Below are 27,356 nucleotides of genomic sequence, written 5' to 3' on the forward strand. Positions count from 1 at the left end.
AACTAGAAATGAGCGTTATTCGCGAACGCCCCTTCTTAATATCTTAGCAGAAACCACAAAAAGTTTAAGAAAAGCCTAAATGATTTGCCACTGTCCACCTCCTTCCATCTTACCCACTCTCTGTGTCCCCCTCCCCCCTCCCCCCCAGGAATATGTAAACAAAAACAAACTGACGTATAAATATTAACAATATGACACAATGTGAGCACTACGTGACATCTAATGAATTTTTCACCTCTTCAGAGCAATAATGTGTTCTGTGCAAGGAAAAACTGGAAACGATATTTTTCCTTATGCTAGGCTACAATTGAACATGAATTATCTTAGTCACTTCTTTATGTATACATTTAAAACATTGTATATTCTAAATGGGCGTATATTTAAAAATGTACTTTTTACAGGTTCTTTAGGGGCATTTCTGTAAGACGCTGTGGAGGGGATATTATTATTAGTTCTTCCGTAAATATGTGTTATGTATGTTAGGATATTTTTTAAATACACAACTTTCAGCCAAAATATTTTATTTTCTTCTTTTAGTCGAATGCGTTTCGTAGCTACAACATTTTCAGGAATTTCTTTGACTATTTCTTGACATTTAATTCGATTCCCTAGATCACCTATCTTGCACTTAATGGGATAATTGCCAATTTCCCCCATAAACTTCTCATACGATATAAAAGAAATAAGTAAAGTCCTTTTACTACTTCCCTTCCTTTGATTGCATCGTGTTCAGCTTTTTCATCAGTTAAAAGTTTAACATTCGGACATGAAGTGTACTCTTCGCAGAAAGCGGCAGACTAATTGCGTGGGTTCTTTAAGTGTGAAACGGCAAGTTTCTCAACCCAAAAATACCTCTAGTGGCCTCTCACATATGTAGATAAGAATTTTAGGAGGATCGTAAAAAATAACATAATAACGCGCTTCTTTGAGGCACGGACGTGACATAACCAAAACACATTCGTTTCTTTGGGCCCGAAAATGCGGAAATTTAATTGGTCAGCCAGATCTGACATAATAGTCTTGGGAAATTATTGAGAAGTGTGGGGATGCTGCAGGAAAATTGACACTAGTCATTGGATTACTGCTCGTTAGCGGATAGATTTGGGTCTCAAAGGAGATGCGAATGTTACGTGAAAAGACATGAGGAGCTAAAGTGGCACTTCATCCTCTGCTTATGAAAGAATCACTTCAAATTCTGCTGTCAGAATTCGGTATGAGGTTTGGTCATTTCACTTTGCAGCTCCAATTAGACAGTGATGCAAAATTTACGTTGGATACCTTTTTGGCATTCACAGGCATCATCCAACACAGTGGCCACCAACCGCAATACACGTAGGCAACAAAACGACAGTGTCAAAAAAATGGTAAGACCTCCAGTCGGCTTCAGCGTGTAGGACGCATGTTCCCAGTAAACGTTACAGTTTTAATGAGTAGAAGGAAGATGCCCTTCTAGTACGCTTAATTGTATGAACTCAAATTTAGGCAGTCATTCAAGTCAGATTGCGGAAATGGATTAGTGAGCTAATAATGTAGTGATCTAGCTATCGGTTCCTTGGTTGAATCTCAGCCAACCTCAGTTTCTTTTAACTGTTTCACATTCTTATGATAATTTGTCATTGAACATTTACACTTCAGTGCAACTACTGCATTCGTTTTGTGTGAGGATTTATAATAAACAACAAAACTGATGGTAACTTTGACTTTACTTACGTATCTCATCTGGTCACAAAATTAAATTACAGTGTCACTATCCCACCACCCTTTTGATGTCTGCTGCGCAGGGTAGCCGCGTGGCCTACGGCGCCTTACCACGGTTCGCGCGGCTCCCCCCATAGGAGGTTCGAGTCCTCCCTCGGGCATGGGTGTGTGTGTTGCCTTTAGCGTAAGTTAGTTTAAGTTAGATTGAGTAGTGTGTAAGGTTAGGTACCGATGGCCTCAGCAGTTGGTTCCTTAGGAACTTACTACAAATTTCCCAATTTTTTAATGTCCGTAGGGCCATAACTCACCGTTAATAAAAAGTTCTTGCGTAAAAATGGTAGTTTACAGTCTTCATTGGGCATCTACATACCGACACATGTTAATTACCTAAACAGGTAGGCCGTGCGATAGTACTCAGAATTATTCAAAGGATAAGACATACTTTGTTATTAGATAATATTATGAGGGGTGCGTGGTTGTATTATAAACAGTTGACTTTGTAAATGCAGTAGACTCTGTAAATAAAAATCATCCATCTGATGATGAACAAAACTTTCGGGCAGGTAATTTGAGGAAAAAATATATTTTAATGAAAAAATGTCATCAAGAAGCTGTTTTTGTAACATACATGTCACAGTTTAATTTTTGGCTGTGGGATGTATTAATTAAGCAAAGGTCATGTTACTATCGCTTATATAAACATTTGAAACAAAATTAATTACATTGTTAAATGTGTTTTCAGTTAAACATTTTCACATCTTCAATTTCTCCGTTTTCCTTCGATGCTTCAAAGTTCTTTTCATTGTGCAACTAAATTAAAGGCAGCCCGTTGCTTGCCTCTCACTTAGTTGCAAAGACGGAATATGCCTCCAGCATTTTTTTTTTTTTACATATTTGCATATACCGAACGTAATATGGCAACCTTACTATCATACCGCGTGTCTGAAATCTCTCGTCACTTTTGCTACTTCTCTTGATACGTATATAAATAATGTATGATTGTCTATTTTGGAGGAATCTTATCACGCTATTTCAGTTCATGGAAACAAAGGAACTCAAATTAAATGCTTTGTACAAGACGTAGTGAACGTGGATTGGGACAAGGCAGGATAGGGAAGATGGGAAGCAAGACTACGGATTAGCTTCCCGTCGACATCGAGGTCACTGGAAACGGAAGTGGTCAGTGTAACTGATTTTAATCCGTTTGTTCCAAATAATATTCATTACAAGTGTATGAGTACTCCCTGTTGTAAACTGACCTGGTGTAATTAGGACTGGAATATAGTCTACGCCGAAGGCAATGCATTGTTAAAAGAACGTGTATTGGATTTGGATTTGAAGGTGATTCTAGTTTACGTCATTAATTTTCATGTGTTATTAAGGAGCGTCAAGCACATGACTTGTTTCTCTGTAGCCATTTCCACAATAAGTTAATATTTTCCAAATCTCAGATGTCTTAGTTTGCAGCCTTATTTGGGCAGCTTACTGTTTCAATTATGATGCATGTTTGCAGGGTAGTTCTGGCATCGGACACCGCCTTCCTGTTTCCTGGGCCCAGAGCAGAGATGTTTTCTTCCCGCTGCGACCCACCCGCGGATTCCGAGACAGCTGTCCACAGAAAATGGCTGTAAATTCTGCGATATATAGCTCAGATCCGGATCTTGAACAACTTTGTAAATTTTCTTAATACCTCTCTGTTCCCAAGATACACAAGTTCAAAGTTACAGTACTTATACACTTAAAATACCCACATAAAATCCCGTGTGAGGCAAAAGCTTATATAAAGTGACGGAGTACAGAGAAATATACTGTAAAGTGTCTCCATTATTGCCTGGGACTCCTATGTAGAACTAAAGCACGTGCAAATTTTTTTGTGTACGTAAAATGCGGAATGTGTTACACTAGTTTTGCGTATTCAGAGTCGTATAACTTAAAACCCTACTGCAGCAGGGAAGGGGAACCACCGGAATAATGCTGCTATCGGCCCTAAAAAATGCAGGCATGTTCGTGTTTCTAGAACGAAATTTTCACTGAACAGCAGGAGAGCATCTGTGAAGTTTGGAAGGTAGGAGTGGAGGTACTGACGAAATTAAAGTTGTGAGGACGGGGCGTGAGTCGTGTTTGGGTGGCTCAGTTGGTAGAGCCCTTGCCCGCGAAAGGCAAAGTTACCGAGTTCGAGTCTCGGTCCGGCACACTGTTTTAATCTGCCACGGAAGTTTCATATTCGTGTTTGTTTAAAAAGGTCTGAAGAGTGAGGTACCAGCTGCCTCATTATACCTACCTCAGCACTTTCAAAAAAATTTTCCAAAATGTGTTGGCATTCGAATATGGTCGTGCTTTTTTGTGCTGAGATGGAAGAAGACAGGAACAGTGGCAAATAGAAGGAAAGGTAATAAATAGTGAAAGATATTAGACGTTGTGTTACAGATATTAGACGTTGTGTTCCATATCGTTCCCGTTGCGTGACGGTTCGTATTATCGCATCTGACTCTGTGGGGAACTATTTGACTTTCGGCATGTGCAACTGAAAGGTATCATTGTGACAGCTTAATCGTCATGTCTGGAGCTGATGTGTAGTCTTACACTGATAAAATTTTTACCCATTCCATCGTGGCAGGTTGTTACACCAACCACTTTAAACGTGTTTCAGAACAAAACCAGTCTCCATTGCGAAATTATTTAATGTCAATAACCTATTACGCCCATTTAGGGGATCATCTGGATATCTGGTGTCACCGCCAGACACCACAGTTGCTCGGTGGTAGCCTTTAAATCGGCCGCGGTCCGTTAGTGTACGAGTCGCTACTATCAGTGATTGCATACCGAGCGCCGCCACACGGCAGGTCTAGTCTAGAGAGACTCCCTAGCACTCGCCCAGTTGTACAGCCGACTTTGCTAGCGATGGTTCACTGTCTGCATACGCTCTCATTTGCAGAGACGACAGTTTAGCATAGCCTTCAGCTACGTCATTGGCTACGACCTAGCAAGGCGCCATGTCTTCTGAACAGATAATATTGTGAATCATGTACCGTCAAGAGCGACGTTCATCATTAATGGATTAAAGTTAAGTATCAAGCTAGTTATGTCCGCTTCCTGAATTCTAATTCTTTGTCATATTCCAGACCTCACGTCAATTTAGTCCTTCCCTCCTCACGCCAGCCTGCGTGAGCTAAAACGCGTGCATTTCGGCCTCCATCAGTAACACGGTGTTGGCTCTTCTGCCAACACAACAGAATACGTGACCTGTTACTCACAAAACCATATGAAGGTAAAATAGTAACAGTAGCTGGATGTGTCACCCATCAGTCATAAAACCGGATATAATGTAAAATAAACGGATGGATTATGTGATAATAATATTGAGCGGATGGCATTGGTGGCCGCTCCACAAGTTCTTTAAAGGCACTACGGTAACTTGAGAGTGAATGAGGCTGAAATGATGATGAAAGACACACTACACCCAGTCATCTCGAGGCAGAGAAAATCCCTCATCCCGCCGGGAATTGAACCCGGGATAAAGGTGCGCGGGAAACGAAAACGCTACCACAAGACCACGAGCCGCGTACGATGGATTATGTATCCGACTACTTTGGAATCGCAAGCGAGAATGTTTTTGTTCTGAAACACGTAGAGTGATAGTAACATAGAGACATTCTCGAGTTGGAGAGAACGGTGTGGGTAAACTCACTCGTCCTGGGTGAGGTTGGCCTGGTTGTAGTAGGCGTCGGTGTAGTTGAAGACCTCCCGCTGCGTCTTGGTCTCGCTGCAGATAGTGACGGCTGGGAACGGCACGTCCCACACCGGCGTCGTCGTCTCGGCTAACGTCACGATCACCGGCGTTTCTTCCCACTTGAGCCACACTCTCCGTATCAGGTTGCTGCACAAGGCCAGGCTGATCGCGAACAGGAACAGCCACAGCAACCTGCCGGCACAACAACGAGGCTTTTGAGTGGCACGCCACGTTGACCTCTGTGACTTCTCCGCGTCACTCTACACAGTATTCTGCAAAGACTGAAGTTCATAGTTGTTAACTTACTTCAGCAAGTCCTGCAACTACTGAGACCTATTCATAACTGTGCTAGAAAAAAATGTTAGATGGACATACACACACACACACACACAGAGACACACACACAGACACACACACACACACACAGCAAGAGAGAGAGAGACAGAGGGAGACAGAGACCGAGAAAGAAAGAAGAGAGAGAGAGAGAGAGAGAGAGAGAGAGAGAGAGAGAGAGAGAGAAAGAGAGAAGAGAGAGCAAGAGAGAAGATTTGTATATATCTTTTCACATGCTCCAATTCAATCACTGAACCTTATCACACTCCCTAGTCGTCTATATATGCCCACCCATTTCACACCCAATTGAGTAGAAACAGTAAAAATTATAAAAGAAAGGAAAGAAAGAAGACTGGGATTAATGACCCGTCAACATCGGGCTCATTATAGACGTAGAACAAGTTCGGATTCTGTCAAGGTTAGAGAAGGAAATCCTCCGTGCCCTTTCAAAGTACTGCGTGCCATCGTCGTATAGGGCAGTTGTTGTGGTCTTCAGTCGAGAGACTGGTTTGATGCAGCTCTCCATGCTACTCTATCCTCTGCAAGCTTCTTCATCTCAGAGTAACTACTGCAACCTACATCCTTCTGAATTCGCTTTGTGTATTCATCTCTTGGTCTCCCTCTACGATTTTTACTATCCACGCTTCCCTCCAGTCCCTTCTTTTAGTCAAGTTGTACCACAAATTCCTCTTCTCCTCAATTCGATTCACTACCTCTTCATTAGTTACGTAGTCTGATCTTCAGTATTCTATTTACGAATTGGGTTTAATTGAGTTGGGGGAGGAGACCAAACAGCGAGGTCATCGGTTTCATCGGATTAGGGAAGGATGGGGAAGAAAGTCGGCCGTGGCCTTTCAAAGAAACAATAACCTTCTACCTAAAGCGATACAGGAAAATAACAGAAAACCTGCATCAGGATGATCGGACGCTGGATTGAACCGTCGTCCCCCCCAATACGAGCCCAGTGTGCTAACAATTGCGCCACGCCGCTCCGTGACTGCCTAACGAGTTAAACTGCTAGGATATTTATGGAGCGAAGCACTGGCTAATCTTTACCCAACGCCTTTCGGCTTCACCGCATATTGTTTGCTACTACGAAGGCGTCAGCGGTTTTCATTCTGTCGTCCATGCTTAACGAGTTCGCTATACTACAGACATAACGAAGGTGATGTGACCCCATACGGCTGCTCTGACTCACTACATTCTGCTGAGTGTACTGCCTTTCGAATGCCGATTACAGTGGCCGAGTGGTTCTAGACGCTTCAGTCTGGAACCACGCGGCTGCTACAGTCGCAGGTTCGAATCCTGCCTCGGGCTTCGATGTGTGTCATGTCCTTAGGTTAGTTAGCTTTAAGTAGTTGTAAGCCTAGCGGACTGATGACATCAGATGTGAAGTCCCCTAGTGCTCAGAGCCATTTTGTCGTAACAGCAATATTGCGATTTCATGAAACTGGAAGGCCTTTTGGAGACCTTATGCGTCTACACACATCTGAAATAGGGATAGGTGTACACTTAGTTTGCGGTTCCCCGTGTTTATAACTACCTTCCATCTGTTTTATTTTCCCTTTTTCTCCTATAATTGGTGCTTCATCTTACTAACGATATCTTAACCTTAATCAAGTTGCGTAGGTATACTGGATGTCCCAGGAGGAACTATCAGTGATCAGGGATGTGATAGAAACGATATTTGGAAGCAAAGAAACTTCATGTGAACATACGGCCTACTACTAATGGTTTCCGACACAGAATGCATCGCTATTTTTCTGTATTATTCATTACATTGTCAGTTTACACATGTACACATGTACAACTGTTACTAAACATTAAAACATGGGTTTTACAAAGTATCAATTGTAAAATATATATTGATGGTGGGATCTTCGAACGTTTATTGTGAACTGTAAAACAGCTGTATTGTGACCTACGGGATATTACGTAGAGACGACCGTCTAGAAATACGTATTTTTCTATTGAGACTTCGTAAAATGCTTGTTGTAATGTTTACTACCTGTTGTACAGGTGGACATCTAACAATGTATTGAATAATGTAGAAAGCAAATAACAATGTACATTAAATGAAGACCCCAGGGCTGAGATACACTGAAGCGCTAAAGAAGCTGGTATATGCATGTGTATTCTAATTCAGGGATATATAAACAGGCAGAACACGGCGCTGCGGTTGGCAACGCCTTTAGACAACAAGTGTCTGGCAAAGTTTTTAGGTCAGTTACTGCAGCTGCTACGATGGAAGGTTATCAAGATTTAAGTGAGTTTAAACATGCTGTTGTAGTCGGCGCACGAGCGATGGGACACTGCGTTTCCTAGGTAGCGATGAAGCGTGGATTTTCCCGTACGACCATTTCACGTGTGTGCCGTGAGTATCAGGAATCCGGTAAAACATCTCATCTCCGACATCGCTAGAGCGGAAAAAGGACGTTGCAAGAACGGGACCAAGGACGACTGGAGAGAATCGTTTAACGTGACGGAAGTGCAACTCTTCCGCAAATTGCTGCAGATGTCAATGCTGGGCGATCAACAAGTGTCGGCATGCGAACCATTCAACAAAACAACACCGATACGAAGTTTCGGAGCTGAAGACCCACTCTTGTACCCTTGATTACTGCACCAAACAAAGCTTTACGCCTCTCCTGGGAACGTCAACACTAACACTGGACTGTTGATGACAGGTAGCATGTTGCCTGGTCGGACGAGTCTCGTTTCAAATTGTATCGAGCGGTTAGACGTGTACGGGTATGGAGGCAACCTCATGAATTCACGGATTCTGCAAGGGACTGTGCAAGCTGGTGGAGGCTCTGTAATGGTGTGGGGCGTGTCCAGTTGGAGTATTACATACGACTCTGACAGGTGACACGTATTTAAGCATCCTGTCCGATCACCTGCATCCATTCATGTCCATTGTGCATTCCGAAGGACTTTGACAATTTCAGCAGAACAATGCGACACCCCACACACCCAGAATTGCTTCAGAGTTGTCCCAGGAACACTCTTCTGAGTTTAAACACTTCCGCTGGTGATCAAACTCCCGAGACATGAACATTATTGGGCATATTTTGGATGCCTTGCAACGAGCTGTTCAGAAGAGATCTCCACCTTCTCGTACCTTTACGGATTTATGGGCAGCCCTGCAGGATTCATGACGTCAGTTCCCTCCAGCACTACTTCAGATATTAGTCGTGTCCATGCCACTACTGCGTGCTCGCGGGGGCCCTACACGATATTAGGCAAGTGTATAAATTTCTTTACCTCTTCAGTGTACGAAGGATTTTACTTTTAGTGGTAACAGAAAGAACGCTCTATGTCGGTCTTCACGGAAAGAATGGAGGGAGTCCAAGGTTTGTTTGAACTGTTTGCAGCATACCCGATAGGCTAGTTGCTTTGCGGGTTCCTGCGTTGTATTTTATAGTGATAGTATGAATTTGAAGTGTGATAACAATGTGATCCGTTTAGGATCTACAGAACGTGTGGATCGTCATAAGATGAAGTTGAGATGCCACCTGTTAATCAATCAGCTAAAAAGAGAAAGAGCTTTGACGAATAAATAATACTGCAAGGCAATATCTCATGAATTAGGCAGTGACTGCAAATACTCGTTATTTTCGAGTTTCAAATTAATCAGTCCCATGAAAGAAGACAGCTTATCAATTTGTTAGGTGACTAGAATGACATATCTTCCTATTTTCCCATCTTAATATCGATGATATTAATAACTAGTAGAAGGCTTGGGCATGACGACTCCAATGCCAGAGACTTCTCTTTACGGTGCAATGTTAGAATCATAGGAAATGATAACGTGAGTGGAATTCCTGTTTGACAAAAGGTCTTCATTGCTTTGCATGGAATCATCGTCAAATGTGCAACAGTGATGCAGTAATTTGTACTTGCGCTGAAGTTTTAGGGACTAACGGAGCGAATGAAGTTATTATTTGTTGATTACTGTGTGAGTGAAATCCTTGATCCAACAATAAGAGTACTTTTGCACAAGACAGCAAAAGACCTACGCAATGTTCATATCTCGTCAGAACCTCTTTCATACCTTTAAGAAATTAGATAGTGTCAGAATAGTATTTACAATCAGAGTAAACTAACATGGAATCTGATAAAAACTTTGGTTTGATGGCCTCATCGAGCATATGATAGTGCTGTGTAATATAAAATTATTGAAAGACCAATCACGTTTTGTTTGTAAATGACTAATTCTGAGGGTGTGTTTCCAGAGTTCCTGCCAACATGTCACGAAAAATATGCAGACTTTAAAGTACTTTTTGTTTTGTGGTTTTGTGGTCAAGGCGCAAGAAATTTCTATTCCAGTGTACCACATAAAGAACCAAAATCAAAGACCAACAAACAGAAGGAACGAAAGCTCAACGAAAAGTGATGGTCTTACTACATTATTTTCGTGGTAAAGATGAACGTCTTTTGCATCTATTTTTATCATATAGTTTCAATCAGTTTCTTTCTAACCTTTGAATTTGGCGTTTTAGTTATATCGGTTGCACTTGATTGGTGTGTTTTATGTATTTTTTTGTAATCTTGAAAATGTAAATAGCCGCTCCTGAGAAATGTACAAAATGTACCTTACCTGATTTTCTCTGTGGGCTGTTCATATGTTCTAGATCGGGAGTCATTCGGCATTGCGCGTACGTACATATGAAGTTTTTTGCTTGAAATGATCTTTCTGTCATATCCGTGAATGTAGACCATTCCTCCTGATATACCCTGTATATTCGGTTAAAAGTAGATCATGTGCGGCAGCCACATTCACCTTAGCCTTCGTTTGATAGATCAAGGGCCAATACTCGCTTCTATACATATAATTACACTCTTACAGTGATTTTCGATTAATTTACTTAGATGATGTCTCTTCGAAGACGGTTTTGCGTTTAATACTTAGTTGCAGAAACTTGCACACACGTAATTTGTGCGACATGTGTGAGAAAAGTAATGAGACTGACAACACTGCAATCGATCAGGCAACACTGTGTTGTTCTACTTGTGTAGATCGATGTGTTCACCCCATCCAATTACTCAGTCAAAGTTTCAGATCCGTACAACCGTGATTTTTGAGAGCACCATGAGTGAAGTTTTATTATTGTTGTGTGTTACGAAAGTGGAACAGCAGAATGTAGAGCAACGTTATGCATCAAGTTTCCTTTTAACGTGGAGAGTCCGCGTGTGTGACCTAGAATCATTCCGTATCAAATCATTTTTGAAGTCCGAATATTCGTTGAAGATGAACCTCGCTCAGCCAGACCTCCAACTTGAAAAACCGACTAAAACATCGAATATATGCGTGCTCTAGTGACATCAAATCGACGTTTAAGAGGAAGGATGACGGGTGACCTGTTAAACATTTTCACTATACATTAAATTTTGACAGAAGTTTCACACATGTGAATGACTTGTGCCGAAATGTCAACGAGAAACCTCACAACTCAGCAGAGGGACAATCAGAGAAATGAGTGCTTTCGTTTTCTTCAGAGGATTGCCAATGGTTCAGTCGTGCGATCACAGGTGACGAGTCCCCGAAGTTATGTGCACGACCCTAATCGTCAAATGAGGACTGGCAGACTGAGAGAGCTCTTCGACTAAAAAAAGCTCGAATTAGCAAATTGAAGACCATAACATCTACATCTACATGACTACTCTGCAATTCACATTTAAGTGCTTGGCAGAGGGTTCATCGAACCACAATCATACTATCTCTCTACTATTCCACTCCCGAACAGCGAGCGGGAAAAACGAACACCTAAACCTTTCTGTTCGAGCTCTTATTTCTCTTATTTTATTTTGATGATCATTCCTACCTATGTAGGTTGGGCTCAACAAAATATTTTCGCATTCGGAAGAGAAAGTTGGTGACTGAAATTTCGTAAAAAGGTCTCGCCGCGACGAAAAACCTCTATGCAGTAATGACTTCCATCCCAACTCGTGTATCATATCTGCCACACTCTCTCCCCTATAACGTGATAATACAAAACGAGCTGCCACTTTTTGCACCCTTTCGATATCCTTCGTCAATCACACCTGGTAAGGATCCCACACCGCGCAGCAATATTCTAACAGAGGACGAACGAGTGTAGTGTAAGCTGTCTCTTTAGTGGACTTGTTGCATCTTTTAAGTCTCCTGCCAATGAAACGCAACCTTTGGCTCGCCTTCCCGACAATATTATCTATGTGGTCCTTCCAACTGAAGTTGTTCGTAATTTTAACGCCTAGGTACTTAGTTGAATTGACAGCCTTGAGAATTGTACTATTTATCGAGTAATCGAATTCCAAACAATGCTGATTTGTTGTTTGACCGTAGAATAATCGCGCATAAAGAATTGATTCCTCCGCGGCAAGCTCTCAACGAAGTGTTTTACGAAAAATTGTCCTCGAAAGGCTCACGAAAAAGGTGAATCTACTGAGACTGGACACTGCACACAAGTGGGTGGTGCCTCATGACAAGGCCCCACTTCACATGGCCACTCCTATCACAGAATTTTAGACCTCAAAACGCTTTCCAGTTCTTCCACAGCTCCGCTATTCACCTGATCGGAGTCCTTATGGCTTTTTTCTTTTCAAGAAATTCAAAATTATTTTAAATTTACGTAATTTCGGGACTCAGGGGAGCATTCAAAAGAATGTGTCCGACATGTTTAAGGCCCCACCAGTCAAAGCCTTTCATCTCTGCTTCCAAGACTGGGAACAACGACTCCGCCGTTGTATAGCTGCCGAAGACAACTACTTGGAATGGGACAATATTGTTTGTCCTATTACTTACCTCCTACACACGCACACCTCATGCGCTCAACAGTGAGGTTTTTGGTGGAAGTCCGTAGGCTTGAAGCAGCTTGTACAGTTCATAAGCTTTGGCAAAACTATAATGTGCTTGATACTAATGCTAAATCATGCACTGTTGTCAATGTTCCACTGGCCTGTACAGCCACCTTGAGATTCTCCTCGATGATAAGCGTCATTTTATTAGCGTCACCCACTGAGATTCTTAAGCTTTCCTATGACGCACTCACTCTAGCGATACTGAACCTAATGAAGCGTACAGCCCTGTTCGAGTCAACTAAGTTTATAACAGAAAGTTGCGCAGGAGATCTATGACAATCATGCGAATACTAAGGTGTCCTATTTTTTTCTCCTCATTATTTGCTCGCTGATATCGACAGCTCATTTGTTTTTGGAAATTTTTGTGGGTTCATGCGTTTTGGGTGTAGAGGAATTAATGTGACACAACACTGTGTATAAAGTCCTTTTATGTTATCTCCTGAAGATGGATTGTATCCGACGCGAATAAACATGTAATACTTTTTTAATGTGATCTGTTATTATTAGCAACCAAATAAGGCAGTAAAAAAGCGTGGTCCTTCGAATCTTCTCAGTCCCTTCAATTAAGATAATCCGCTAATGAATCCAGATCAATGAACAATGTTCAAAACTGAAATGGTCCTTAGGAGTTTTCCGATGAATCTTAGTCTGGTTTCTCCACTGTAGACTTATGTGGTTGTTCTACATAAAAACGTTTCAGACATATGCTTGACGGTTGTACCTTCAGGGAATGATCGCCGACCTTGACATAATGTAACATGCAATCATTTCGGATGTTGACGATCGTCACTTTATATTTCCTTGTGTCGGTAAGCAGCTGGCAGTCCCTGAATAAAGCACTGCTCTTCGTAATTTTAAAAGCTGATGACGTGATCAGAACATATTCTGGAAAGGTTATTAAACTTATGGAAGTTAGAAAATATACGAGCTCAAGATAATATGATTGAGCTACGCATTAGATGTCAACCACCGATTTGAAAAGAAATGGTTTAAATGGCTCTGAGCACTATGGGACTTAACATCTGAGGTCATCAGTCCCCTAGAGCTTAGAACTACTTAAACCTAACTAAGCTAAGGACATCACACACATACATGCCAGAGGCAGGATCGAACCTGCGACCGCAGCAGCAGCGTGGTTCCGGACTGAAGCGCTTAGAATGGCTCGGCCACACCAGCCGGCCACCGATTTGACTGCATTACTACAGTGACATTCGGTCCCATCCCAATGCAATGTTTCGAAGCGGTGGGAGAAAGTCTTTCTATTTAGCGGCGTGGAGGCATTGTGTGTTCAACCAAGAGTGAAAGTAAAACAGCGGTATCGCGCCTCCTACTCTTACACTCTCGCCGGAATTAACGAACTGGTGCTACTTCTAGAAGCATTTCCACGCGAGAGCTAGCAGCCAACATGTGCTTTGCTGCAGCCGTTTCATTGGTGGCTACGAAGATAGTAGTCTAGAGGACACTTCCGATAGTGGTACGCAAGTCTCATGCCGTTGAGGTGTATTGCTACCTCGTCTCTAAAGAGAAGTTACCTTGTTACTACGTCTAGAGTTGTCTGTGTACTCCACAAGGCCTTGTACAGTGTAGTGTGGAGTATACGTTCCACTACTGTTCGGGCCGGCGGCGCTGACCGAGCTGTTCTAGGCGCTTCAGTCCGGAACCACGCGACTGCTTCGGCATGGATATGTGTCATGTCCTTAGGTTAGTTAGGTTTAAGTAGTTCTAAGTTCTAGGGGACTGATGACCGCAGATGTTTAGTCCCATAGTGCTCAGAGCCATTTGAACCATTTGAACCATTGTTCGGGATTTCCTGCCTTAATCTACTCCAGTACGGAGAAATGTAAATATCAGTATCAATTCGGTAAGCTCTTTAATCCCTGGGAAATTATCGTTTACAATATCTTCATCATCTTTATCGCTGCTAAACAAGTAGTACATTGGAGTTCTCACAGTTTTTGCAGTCTTCATCAAATACGAGTTGTCCCAAGTTACACACTATTGCTAACCCGGAACCAAATTGCCTTTCTTCCGGAATATCCCTAAAGAGGTTCTTAGCCACGATAATAGAAAGAGCAACAGCAGATTACCCACCTGCACAGGAAGTGCCCAGCGGATTCAGCACAAACTGAACTGGAAGACATGGAGGACGCTGAACCGAATAAGAAGAGGGGTGGCCCCACTGAAGACAAATATGATTAGGAGAAGGTCTTGGAACGAAAGATGATAAGTGTGACTGTGGCGCTGTGCAGGATATGGAGCATCTGCTCGCCTGCGCAAACTGCCCTTACAGGTGCAACCTCGACGATTTGTGGCTGGACAAGAAAGAAGCCTTAGTCTTGGGCTGAAAGACTTTGACCTGGTTTCCAGACACGAAAAAGAAAGTAAGAAGAAGTAAGTCTTCCGGTATCTCCTATTTAAGTTCGCTAAGTACCTCTGCTACATTTTCTTATGAGCTGTAATGATTTGTTTCCGTCTTAACAATGCGTCCCTAAATTCCATTCAAGTACATAGTCATGTCAAAATGATAAGGACTCCAAACATTTATTGGATATAAGGTACAAGTCGCTCTATCGTATTGTACGCAGCTTTCATTGTCAGAATCCACCTGTATCTTTTATTCACCTCCATTCCAACCAGAGTCACGCGTTCGACGCATTTCGCGTCGCTTCGTAGCATACATCATCAGTGTCATCATCATCACCAGCATCATCATGACCAACACCGGCAAGGACAACGTCATTTATTGATCATTGCTGGTTGTAGTCTCCCATTCTCCCAATTTAATGTGCCCTTCTTGTCTCAAATTGTAGATATGTCAACTTACTAATTAATAATTAATTAATAAGGTGACATACTTACAGTTTCTACAAGCTGTAGAGTATCAAACATACAAGATATTCAATTTCGTGTTGCTTTGCAGAATCACAACATCATCAACTGCCACATGTCATAAACTGTTGGTTGAAGGTCAGTTCGAGATTTCTCTATTAACTATTATCTTTAGATTTTCGCGCTGAAGTTTGTCAGGCTTGCTTCTTTATGTTGACATTGCGTCTCCTTTTATGTCATCCTCTTCGTCTGTTATCATCAGGAAGGAATCGGAAAATAATCTTCTCAGGCCATCTCCCATCATTTCGTCTTCAACTTGGTATTTGTTGAGACCATCTTCATTTCAGTCTACATCTATATTCGGCACACAACTGTGAAGAGCAGATCGTAGGGTAGTTGCATTGTACCACACGTTGCAGTGTCCTCCTGTTCCATTCGCCTATGGAACGCGGCATGTATGATAGCTTAAATGCCTCTTTGCGCGCTGTAATTATTCTAACATCTTCTTTGCAGTTTCTACGGGAGACGACCAAGCGTCTGCAGCGTTTTCCTGTAATCCTCACTTAATAACTTACTTGAAATTTTCGGAAGATATTCGTGTGTGTTTTCAAGCGTATGGTAATTCAAGTTATTTAGCATTTTATGAAGCTCTCCTCTGGGTACAACAAAACTCGTTAACGCTGCCGATGTCCGCTGTTACTTGTATGTGCTACGCACCCCAGACGTCTGAACTATATTCTGTGACTAGCTGCACAAGCATTGTGCATACAGTCTTCCTTCTAGACTGCATTTTACTAGTATCCTACTGGAGTCTGCCTCCTGCTTTGCGTACGACTTAGCCTATGTGATAATCCAATTCCTCACTTCCGCAAACAGGTATGTGAGCTGACTATTTGCATGAGTCGACTGATTTAAAATTTAACATCATGATGTTTTAATCTGCTCTTTGTAAAGAGCACAGTTTTGAATTTCTGAACATTGAAGTCTGCATACCAGCCTCAGCATTACTTTAAAACATTATTTACATATGTCTGAATATTTATGCAGCTTTTTACAGTTTATATCTATTTTTAGATTATTGAAAAAATTGAGAGCTATTAAGAAGATTGTCAAGTGATCATTAAAAACTGAATGATTAGCTTCACTGGAGAGTGCCTGAACCTATTTCTACATTGGTGTTTGACTCTCCATCCATATATGATACGCAGCGTCCCCCCTTCAATTCCGTAACAGTAACTATCACTACCTTGAAGCCCTGTCTCTTGTGTTATCCTTACGCTTGTGTTTTTGGCATCTTTGTTCCTTCTTATGCTTGTTGGGCAGTCTTTAGTTTTTGCATTTCGTAGTACTTTCTAAGACAACAAAAACGATACGCAACGAAGGGATCATGCGAATGGGAAATAGATCAGTAGATGTAATGCACATGTACAGACAGATGATTACAGTTTCCAAAAATTGGGTAATTTATTCAAGAGAAAGAGCACAAACTGAACACTTTAGTAACGCTTTGGTCTATCATTGACAATTATGTAAGCAGCTGTTTTACTTGGCAATGACTGATAGAGATTGTTGGATGTCCTCCTGGGGGCATACACGTTCTGTCCAACTGGTTCGTTAGAACGTCTAAATCCCGAGCTGGTTGTAACGGCCTGTCTATAATGTTCCAAAATTTCTCAATTAGGGAGAGATCCGCAGGCATCTATTACCAAAGCAGGATTTGGTAACAACGAAGAAAAAACGTAGAAACACTCCATGAGCCCAGGATGACTTACGAAGAAAGGCTACAAAACAGAGTGTAGAACATCGTCGACGTGGCGCTGTGCTGTAACGATGCCACGGATGACAACCAAAAGTTTTTTTTTTTTTGTCATCAGTCTACTGACTGGTTTGATGCAGTCCGCCACGAATTCCTTTCTGGTGCTAACCTCTTCATCTCAGAGTAGCACTTGCAACCTAGGTCCTCAATTATTTGCTTAACATATCCCAATCTCTGTCTTCCTCTACAGTTTTAGCCCTCTACAGATCCCTCTAGTACCGCGGAAGTCATTCCCTCATGTCTTAGCAGATGTCCTATCATCCTGTCCCTTCTCCTTATCAGTGTTTTCCACGTATTCCTTTCCTCTCCGATTCTGCGTAGAACCTCCTCATTCCTTATCTTATCAGTCCACATAATTTTCAACATTCGTCTATAGTAGCACATCTCAAATGCTTCTATTCTTCTGTTCCGGTTTTCCCACAGTCCATGTTTCACTACCATACAATGCTGTACAGACGTACATCTTCAGAAATTTCTTCCTCAAATTGAGGCCGGTATTTGATATTAGTAGTCTTCTCTTGGCCAGAAATGCCTTTTTTGCCATAGCGAGTCTGCTTTTGATGTCCTCCTTGCTCCGTCCTTGGTTATTTTACTGCCTAGGCAGCAGAATTCCTTAACTTCATTAACTTCGTGACCATCAATCCTGATGTTAAGCTTCTCGCTGTTCTCATTTCTACTACTCCTCCTTACCTTTGTCTTTCTCCGATTCACCCTCAAACCATACTGTGTTCTCATTAGACTATTCATTCCGTTCAACAGATCATTTAATTCTTCTTCACTTTCACTCAGGATAGCAATGTCATCAGCGAATCGTATCATTGATATCCTTTCAACTTGTAATTTAATTCCACTCCTGAACCTTTCTTTTATTTCCATCATTGCTTCCTCGATGTACAGATTGAAGAGTAGGGGCGAAAGGCTACAGCCTTGTCTTACACCCTTCTTAATACGAGCACTTCGTTCTTGATCGTCTACTCTTATTATTCAAAAATGGTTCAAATGGCTCTGAGCACTATGGGACTCAACTGCTGTGGTCATCAGTCCCCTAGAACTTAGAACTACTTAAACCTAACTAACCAAAGGACATCACACACATCTATGCCCGAGGCAGGATTCGAACCTGCGACCGTAGCAGTCGCACGGTTCCGGACTGCGCGGCTAGAACCGCGAGACCACCGCGGCCGGCTCTTATTATTCCCTCTTGGTTGTTGTACATATTGTATATGACCTCTCGCGGTTACGGCGCTCAGTCCGGAACCGCGCGACTGCTACGGTCGCAGGTTCGAATCCTGCCTCGGGCATGGATGTGTGTGATGTCCTTAGGTTAGTTAGGGTTAATTAGTTCTGAGTTCTAGGGGACTGATGACCACAGATGTTAAGTCCCATAGTACTCAGAGCCATTTTTGTATACGACCCGTCTCTCCCTATAGCTTACCCCTACTTTTTTCAGAATCACGAAAAGCTTGCACCAATTTATATTGTCGAACGCTTTTTCCAGGTCGACAAACGTCAGAAATGGCTCTCTCGTCCCTTTAATTTTGCTAAAGCCAAACTTATCGTCACCTAGCGCATTCTCAATTTTACTTTCCATTCTTCTGTATATTATTCTTGTAAGCAGCTTCGATGCATGAGCTGTTAAGCTGATTGTGCGATAATTTTCCCACTTGTCAGCTCTTGACGTCTTCGGAATTGTGTGGATGATGCTTTTCCGAAAGTCAGATGGTATGTCACCAGACTCATATATTCTACACACCAACGTGAATAGTCGTTTTGTTGCCACTTCCCCCAATGATTTTACAAATTCTGATGGAATGTTATCTATCCCTTCTGCCTTATTTGAAGGTAAGTCCTCCAAAGCTCTTTTAAATTCCGATTCTAATACTGGATCCCCTATTTCTTCTAAATCGACTCCTGTTTCTTCTTCCATCACATCAGACAAATCTTCACCCTTATAGAGGCTTTCAATGTATTCTTTCCACCTATCTGCTCTCTCCTCTGCATTTAACAGTGGAATCCCCGTTGTACTCTTCATGTTACCACCGCTATTTTAATGTCACCAAAGGTGGTTTTGACTTTCCTGTATGCTGAGTCTGTCCTTCCGACAATCATATCTTTTTAGATGTCTTCACATTTTCCTGCAACCATTTCGTCTTAGCTTCCCTGCACTTCCTATTTATTTCATTCCTCAGCGACTTGTATTTCTGTATTCCTGAGTTTCCCGGAACATGTTTGTACTTCCTCCTTTGATCAATCAACTGAAGTATTTCTTCTGTTACCCTTGGTTTCTTGCAGCTACCTTCTTTGTACCTATGTTTTCCTTCCCAACTTCTGTGATGACCCTATTTAGAAATGTCCATTCCTCTTCAACTGTAATGCCTACTGCGCTATTCCTTATTGCTGTATCTATAGCGTTAGAGAACTTCAAACGTATCTCGTCATTCCTTAGTACTTCCGTATCCCACTTCTTAGCCTATTGATTCTTCCTGACTAATGTCTTGAACTTCGGCTTACTCTTCATCACTACTATATTGTGATCTGAGTCTATATCTGCTCTTGGGTACGCCTTACAATCCAGTATCTGATTTCGGAATCTCTGTCTGACCAGGATGTAATGTAATTGAAATCTTCCCGTATCTCCCGGCCTTTTCCAAGTATATCTCCTCTTGTGATTCTTGAACAGGGTATTCGCTATTACTAGCTGAAACTTGTTACAGAACTCAATTAGTCTTTCTCCTCTTTCATTCCTTGTCCCAAGCCCATATTCTCCTGTAATCTTTTTTTCTAATGCTTCCCCTACAACTGCATTTCAGTCGCCCATGACAATTAGATTTACGTCTCCCTTTACATACTGCATTACCCTTTCAATATCCGCATACACTTTCTCTATCTGTTTATCTTCAGCTTGCGACGTCGGCATGTATACCTGAACTATCGTGGTCGGTGTTGGTCTGCTGTCGATTCTGATTAGAAAAACCCGGTCACTGAACTGTTCACAGTAACACACCCTCTGCCCTACCTTCCTATTCATAACGAATCCTACACTGTTGTACCATTTTCTGCTGCTCTTGATATTACCCTATATTCATCTGACCAGAAATCCTTGTCTTCCTTCCACTTCACTTCACTGACCCCTACTATATCTAATTTGAGCCTCTGCATTTCCCTTTTCAGATTTTCTAGTTTCCCTACCACGTTCAAGCTTCTGACATTCCACGCCCCGACACGTAGAACGTTATCCTTTCGTTGATTATTCCTTCTTTTTCTCATGGTAAGCTCCCCCTTGGCAGTCCCCTCCCGGAGATCCGGATGGGGGACTATTCCGGAATCTTTTGCCAATGGAGAGATCATCATGACACTTCTTCAATTACAGGCCACATGTCCTGTGGATACACGTCACGTGTCTTTAATGCAGTGGCTTCCATTGCCTTCTGCATCCTCATGTCGTTGATCTTCCGCCTTTAGGGGCAATTTCCCACCCTTAGGACAAGAGAGTGCCCTGAACCTCTATCCGCTCCTCCGCCCTCTTTGTAAGGCCGTTGGCAGAATGAGGCTGAATTCTTATGCCGGAAGTCTTCGGCATCCAGATTATCACTCCTTATTTATGGGCCTTACGGCGGGCTACACTCAATTTGGTATCCAACCTCTGCTCTCCAGACGTCTACTGTCTGAAATCTCATTGACAGGAGTACGAGGAGCGCTTAGTAAGTAATGAAACACATCTTAGTTTCAGCCAGTTTCGGTTGAAAAAATTAGGAAGTTATTGTGGGACATGGATGAATATTCCCACATCAGCGCGTATAGTTAACTTACGCAGCATTCAAAATGGCGTCTTCGGAGGTGAATTCCGGCAGCGAGCTGTCACTAAGTTTCTTTCAGCGGAAAACCAGACTATTGTAGATATTCATTGGCTCCTACAGAGTGTCTACGGAGACCTGGCACTGACCAAGAGCACGGTGAGACGTCAAGAGCGCAGGCGGGCCGCACACATCTGTTACGTGTGGAATATTAGAGCCTTACTAACACTCTCATTCGAGGTTATCGATGGATCACAGACAGCTTGCAGCAGAATCTGACGTCTCTGTAGGTAGGGGCAATACAGTCGTCCCCAAGTTGGGTTACTCGCAAGTGTATAACTACACTGTTTCTTGCCAACTAACGTAAGACCTCTTTTTTATGGAGCATCAGTCTTCTGACGGGTTTGATGCGGCCCGCTACGATTCCGCTCCTGTGGTAACCTCTTCATCTCAGAGCAGCACTTGCAACTTACGTCCTTCATTATTTTCTGGATGTATTCCGATCTTTTTCTTCCTCTACAGATTTTGCCCTCTACAGCTCCCTCTAGTACCATGGTAGTCATTCCCTCTTGTCTTAACAGATGTCCTGTCATCCTGTCCCTTCTCCTAATCAGCGTTTTCCATATTGAGCTTTCCTCTACGATTCTGCGCAGAAACTCCTCATTCCTTACATTCGTCTGTAGCACCACATCTCAAATGCTTCGATTCTCTTGTGTTCCGGTATTTCCTCAGTCCATGTTTCACTACTATACAATGCTGTACTCCAGACGTACAGTCTCAGAATTTTTTTCCTCACGTTGAGGCTGATATTTGATATTAGTAGACTTCTCTTGGCCAATAATGCCCTTTTTACTATAGCTAGTCCGCTTTTGTGTCCTCCTTGCTGCGTCCGTCATTGGTTATTTTACTGCCTAGGTAGCAGAATTCCTTAACTTCAGCTACTTCTTGGTCGTCGACTTTTTCAGAATTGCAAACATCTTGCACCACTTTACATTGTCGAAAGCTTTTTCCAGTTCGACAAATCCTATGAACGTGTCTTGATTTTTCTTTAGTCTTGCTTCCATTACTAATCGCAATTTCAGAATTCCTCTCTTGTACCTTTACCTTTCCTAAAGCCAAACTAGCGCATCCTGAGTTTTCTTTTACATTCTTCGGTATACTACTCTCGTCAGCAACTTGGATGCGTGAGCTGTTAAGCTGATAGTGCGGTAATTCTCGCACTTGTCAGCTCTTGCTTTCTTCGGAATTGTGTGGATGATGATTTTACGAAAGTGAGATGTTATGTAATCAGAGTCTTACATTCTACACACCAACGTGAATTGTCGTTTTGTTGCCACTTCCCCTAATGATTTTAGAAATTCTGTTGGAATGTTATCTATCCCTATTTCTTTATTTGATCGTAAGCCCTCCAAAGCTCTGTTAAAATCTGATACTAGTGCTGGATACCCTACATATTCTAAATCGACTCCTGTTTCTTCTTCTATCACACCAGACAAATCTTCCCAATCTAAGAGGCTTTCAATGTATTCTTTCCACCTACCTACTCCCTCCTTCTTATTTAATATTGTCACCCATGAGTTCAATGTAACCGATGGTTGTTTTGACTTTTCTGTATGCTAAGTCTGTCCTTTTTCGATGTCTTTACATTTTTCGTGCAGCCATTTCGTCTTATCTTCCCTGAACTTCGTATTTATTTCATTTCTCAGCGACTTGTATTACTGTATTCCTAAGTTTGCTGGAAGATTTTTGTATTTCCTCCTTTCATCGATCAACTGAAGTATTTATTCTGTTACTTATGGTTCCCCCCCCCCCCCCCCCCCCCACGAACCATGGACCTTGCCGTTGGTGGGGAGGCTTGCGTGCCTCTGCGATACAGATGGCCGTACCGTAGGTGCAACCACAACGGAGGGGTATCTGTTGAGAGGCCAGACAAACGTGTGGTTCCTGAAGAGGCGCAGCAGCCTTTTCAGTAGTTGCAGGGGCAACAGTCTGGATGATTGACTGATCTGGCCTTGCAACATTAACCAAAACGGCCTTGCTGTGCTGGTACTGCGAACGGCTGAAAGCAAGGGGAAACTACAGCCGTAATTTTTCCCGAGGACATGCAGCTTTACTGTATGATTAAATGATGATGGCATCCTCTTGGGTAAAATATTCCAGAGGTAAAATAGTCCCCCATTCGGATCTCTGGGCGGGGACTACTCAGGAGGATGTCGTTATCAGGAGAAAGAAAACTGGCGTTCTACGGATCGGAGCGTGGAATGTCAGATCCCTTAATCGGGCAGGTAGGTTAGAAAATTTAAAAAGGGAAATGGATAGGTTAAAGTTAGATATAGTGGGAATTAGTGAAGTTCGGTGGCTGGAGGAACAAGACTTCTGGTCAGGTGGCTACAGGGTTATAAACACAAAATCAAATAGGGGTAATGCAGGAGTAGGTTTAATAATGAATAGGAAAATAGGAATGCGGGTAAGCTACTACAAACAGCATAGTGAACGCATTATTGTGGCCAAGATAGATACGAAGCCCACACCTACTACAGTAGTACAAGTTTATATGCCAACTAGCTCTGCAGATGATGAAGAAATTGAAGAAATGTACGATGAAATAAAAGAAATTATTCAGATAGTGAAGGGAGACGAAAATTTAATAGTAATGGGTGACTGGAATTCGAGTGTAGGAAAAGGGAGAGAAGGAAACATAGTAGGTGAATATGGATTGGGGCTAAGAAATGAAAGAGGAAGCCGCCTAGTAGAATTTTGCACAGAACACAACTTAATCATAGCTAACACTTGGTTTAAGAATCATGAAAGAAGGTTGTATACGTGGAAGAACCCTGGAGATACTAAAAGGTATCTGATAGATTATATAATGGTAAGACAGAGATTTAGGAACCAGGTTTTAAGTTGTAAGACATTTCCAGGGGCAGATGTGGACTCTGACCACAATCTATTGGTTATGACCTGTAGATTAAAACTGAAGAAACTGCAAAAATGTGGGAAATTAAGGAGATGGGACCTGGATAAACTGAAAGAACCAGAGGTTGTACAGAGTTTCAGGGAGAGCATAAGGGAACAATTGACAGGAATAGGGGAAAGAAATACAGTAGAAGAAGAATGGGTAGCTCTGAGGGATGTAGTAGTGAAGGCAGCAGAGGATAAAGTAGGTACAAAGAAGAGGGCTGCTAGAAATCCTTGGGTAACAGAAGAAATATTGAATTTAATTGATGAAAGGAGAAAATATAAAAATGCAGTAAATGAAGCAGGCAAAAAGGAATACAAACGTCTCAAAAATGAGATCGACAGGAAGTGCAAAATGGCTAAACAGGGATGGCTAGAGGACAAATGTAAGGATGTAGAAGCTTATCTCACTAGGGGTAAGATAGATACTGCCTACAGGAAAATTAAAGAGACCTTTGGAGAGAAGAGAACCACGTGTATGAATATCAAGAGCTCAGATGGCAGCCCAGTTCTAAGCAAAGAAGGGAAGGCAGAAAGGTGGAAGGAGTATATAGAAGGTTTATACAAGGGCGATGTACTTGAGGACAATATTATGGAAATGGAAGAGGATGTAGATGAAGACGAAATGGGAGATACGATACTGCGTGAAGAGTTTGACAGAGCACTGAAAGACCTGAGTCGAAACAAGGCCCCCGGAGTAGACAACATTCCATTAGAACTACTGACGGCCATGGGACAACCAGTCCTGACAAAACTCTACCAGCTGGTGAGCAAGATGTATGAGACAGGCGAAATACCCTCAGACTTCAAGAAGAATATAATAATTCCAATCCCAAAGAAAGCAGGTGCTGACAGATGTGAAAATTACCGAACTATCAGTTTAATAAGCCACGGCTGCAAAATACTAACGCGAATTCTTTACAGACGAATGGAAAAACTGGTAGATGCAGACCTCGGGGAGGATCAGTTTGGATTCCGTCGAAATGTTGGAACACGTGAGGCAATACTGACCTTACGACTTATCTTAGAAGAAAGATTAAGAAAAGGCAAACCTACGTTTCTAGCATTTGTAGACTTAGAGAAAGTTTTGACAATGTTGACTGGAATACTCTTTTTCAAATTCTAAAGGTGGTAGGGGTAAAATACAGGGAGCGAAAGGCTATTTATAATTTGTACAGAAACCAGATGGCAGTCATAAGAGTCGAGGGGCATGAAAGGGAAGCAGTGGTTGGGAAAGGAGTGAGACAGGGTTGTAGCCTCTCCCCGATGTTATTCAATCTGTATATTGTGCAAGCAGTAAAGGAAACAAAAGAAAAATTCGGAGTAGGTATTAAAATTCATGGAGACGAAGTAAAAACTTTGAGGTTCGCCGATGACATTGTAATTCTGTCAGAGACGGCAAAGGAGTTGGAAGAGCAGTTGAACGGAATGGACAGTGTCTTGAAAGGAGGATATAAGATGAACATTAACAAAAGCAAAACGAGGATAATGGAATGTAGTCAAATTAAATCGGGTGATGCTGAGGGAATTAGATTAGGAAATGAGACACTTAAAGTAGTAAAGGAGTTTTGCTATTTAGGAAGTAAAATAACTGATGATGGTCGAAGTAGAGAGGATATAAAATGTAGACTGGCAATGGCAAGGAAACCGTTTCTGAAGAAGAGAAATTTGTTAACATCGAATATAGATTTATGCATCAGGAAGTCGTTTCTGAAAGTATTTGTTTGGAGTGTAGCCATGTATGGAAGTGAAACATGGACGATAACTAGTTTGGACAAGAAGAGAATAGAAGCTTTCGAAATGTGGTGCTACAGAAGAATACTGAAGATAAGGTGGATAGATCACGTAACTAATGTGGAGGTATTGAATAGGATTGGGGAGAAGAGAAGTTTGTGGCACAACTTGACTAGAAGAAGGGATCGGTTGGTAGGACATGTTTTGAGGCATCAAGGGATCACAAATTTAGCATTGGAGGGCAGCGTGGAGGGTAAAAATCGTAGAGGGAGACCGAGAGATGAGTACACTAAGCAGATTCAGAAGGATGTAGGTTGCAGTAGGTACTGGGAGACGAAGCAGCTTGCACAGGATAGAGTAGCATGGAGAGCTGCATCAAACCAGTCTCAGGACTGAAGACAACAACAACAACAACTTATGGTTTCTTCGCAGTTACTTTCTTTGTACTTATGTTTTCCTTCCCAACTTTTGTGATGGGCCTTTTTGAGATGTCCATTCCTCTTCAACTGTACTGCCTAGTGAGCTATTCCACATTCCTGTATCTATAGCCTTAGAGAAATTCAACCGTATCCCGTCATTGCTTAGCACTTGTGTATCACGTTTCTTTGCGTATTGATTCTTCCTGACTAATGTCTTAAGTTTCAGGCTACTCTTCATCACTTCTATATTCCGATCTATGTCTGATCCTGGGTACGCTTTACCATCCAATATCTGATTTCGGAATCCCTGACTGCCCATGTTGTAATCTAACTGAAATCTTTCCATATCACCGGGCCTTTTCCAGGTATACCTCCTCCACTTTTGATTTTTGGAGAGAGTATTCCCTATTACTGGCTGAGATTTATTACAGAACTCAATTAGTCTCTCTCCTCTCTCATTCCTTTCCCCAAGCCCATACCGAGCGAGGTGGCGCAGTGGTTACCACACTGGACTCGCATTCGGGAGGACGACGGTTCAAGCCCGTCTCCGGCCATCCTGATTTAGGTTTTCCGTGATTTCCCTAGATCGTTTCAGGCAAATCCCGGGATGGTTCCTTTGAAAGGGCACGGCCGATTTCCTTCCCAACCCTTCCCTAGCCCGAGCTTGCGCTCCATCTCTAATGACCTCGTTGTCGACGGGACGTTAAACACTAACCACCACCACCACCACCCAAGCCCATGTTCTCCTGTAACCTTTTCTTTTACTCCTTCCCCTACATCTGCATACCAGTCTAGATTTTCATATCCCTTTTCAATATCCTCATACACTTTCTCTCTCTCGTCATCTTCAGCTTGCAACATATATAAGAGCATAAAGAGCACACTGGAGTTCCCTGCGCGTTACGAGGCTGTTGGTGACAATTTTTGTCGAATATCGTCACAGGCTATGAAACATGGGTTCATCACACCGAACCGGAAACAATGGGCAATCCATCAGTTGAAAGCTATAACCTCAGCCGGTAGAGTCATGGCCATGGTCTTCTGAGACTCTGTAAGAGTCATTCCGTTCATGTCCACTGCCATGGTGCAACGATCAACTCTTAAGTCCAGTGGGCTACCCTCCGAAATTTGAAGACTCAACTTCAGCGTGTTCATCACCACAGAAATGGAAACGAACTTCTCCTGCCCCATGACAACGCAAGACC

General features: G+C 42.3%; 1 protein-coding gene across 1 annotated transcript in view; it reads right to left on the reverse strand.

Moving 5' to 3' along the window:
* The window catches only part of LOC126336136 (pickpocket protein 28-like), a 145,937-nt gene that overhangs the window by 88,789 nt on the left and 29,792 nt on the right, over positions 1-27,356 (reverse strand). The window contains exon 3 of the mRNA XM_049999626.1: positions 5,387-5,620. Within this exon, the coding sequence (XP_049855583.1) occupies positions 5,387-5,620 (234 nt within the window). The remainder of the gene's footprint in view (positions 1-5,386; positions 5,621-27,356) is intronic.

This window comes from Schistocerca gregaria, chromosome 2 (assembly GCF_023897955.1).
Source record: "Schistocerca gregaria isolate iqSchGreg1 chromosome 2, iqSchGreg1.2, whole genome shotgun sequence".
Lineage (NCBI taxonomy): Eukaryota > Metazoa > Arthropoda > Insecta > Orthoptera > Acrididae > Schistocerca > Schistocerca gregaria.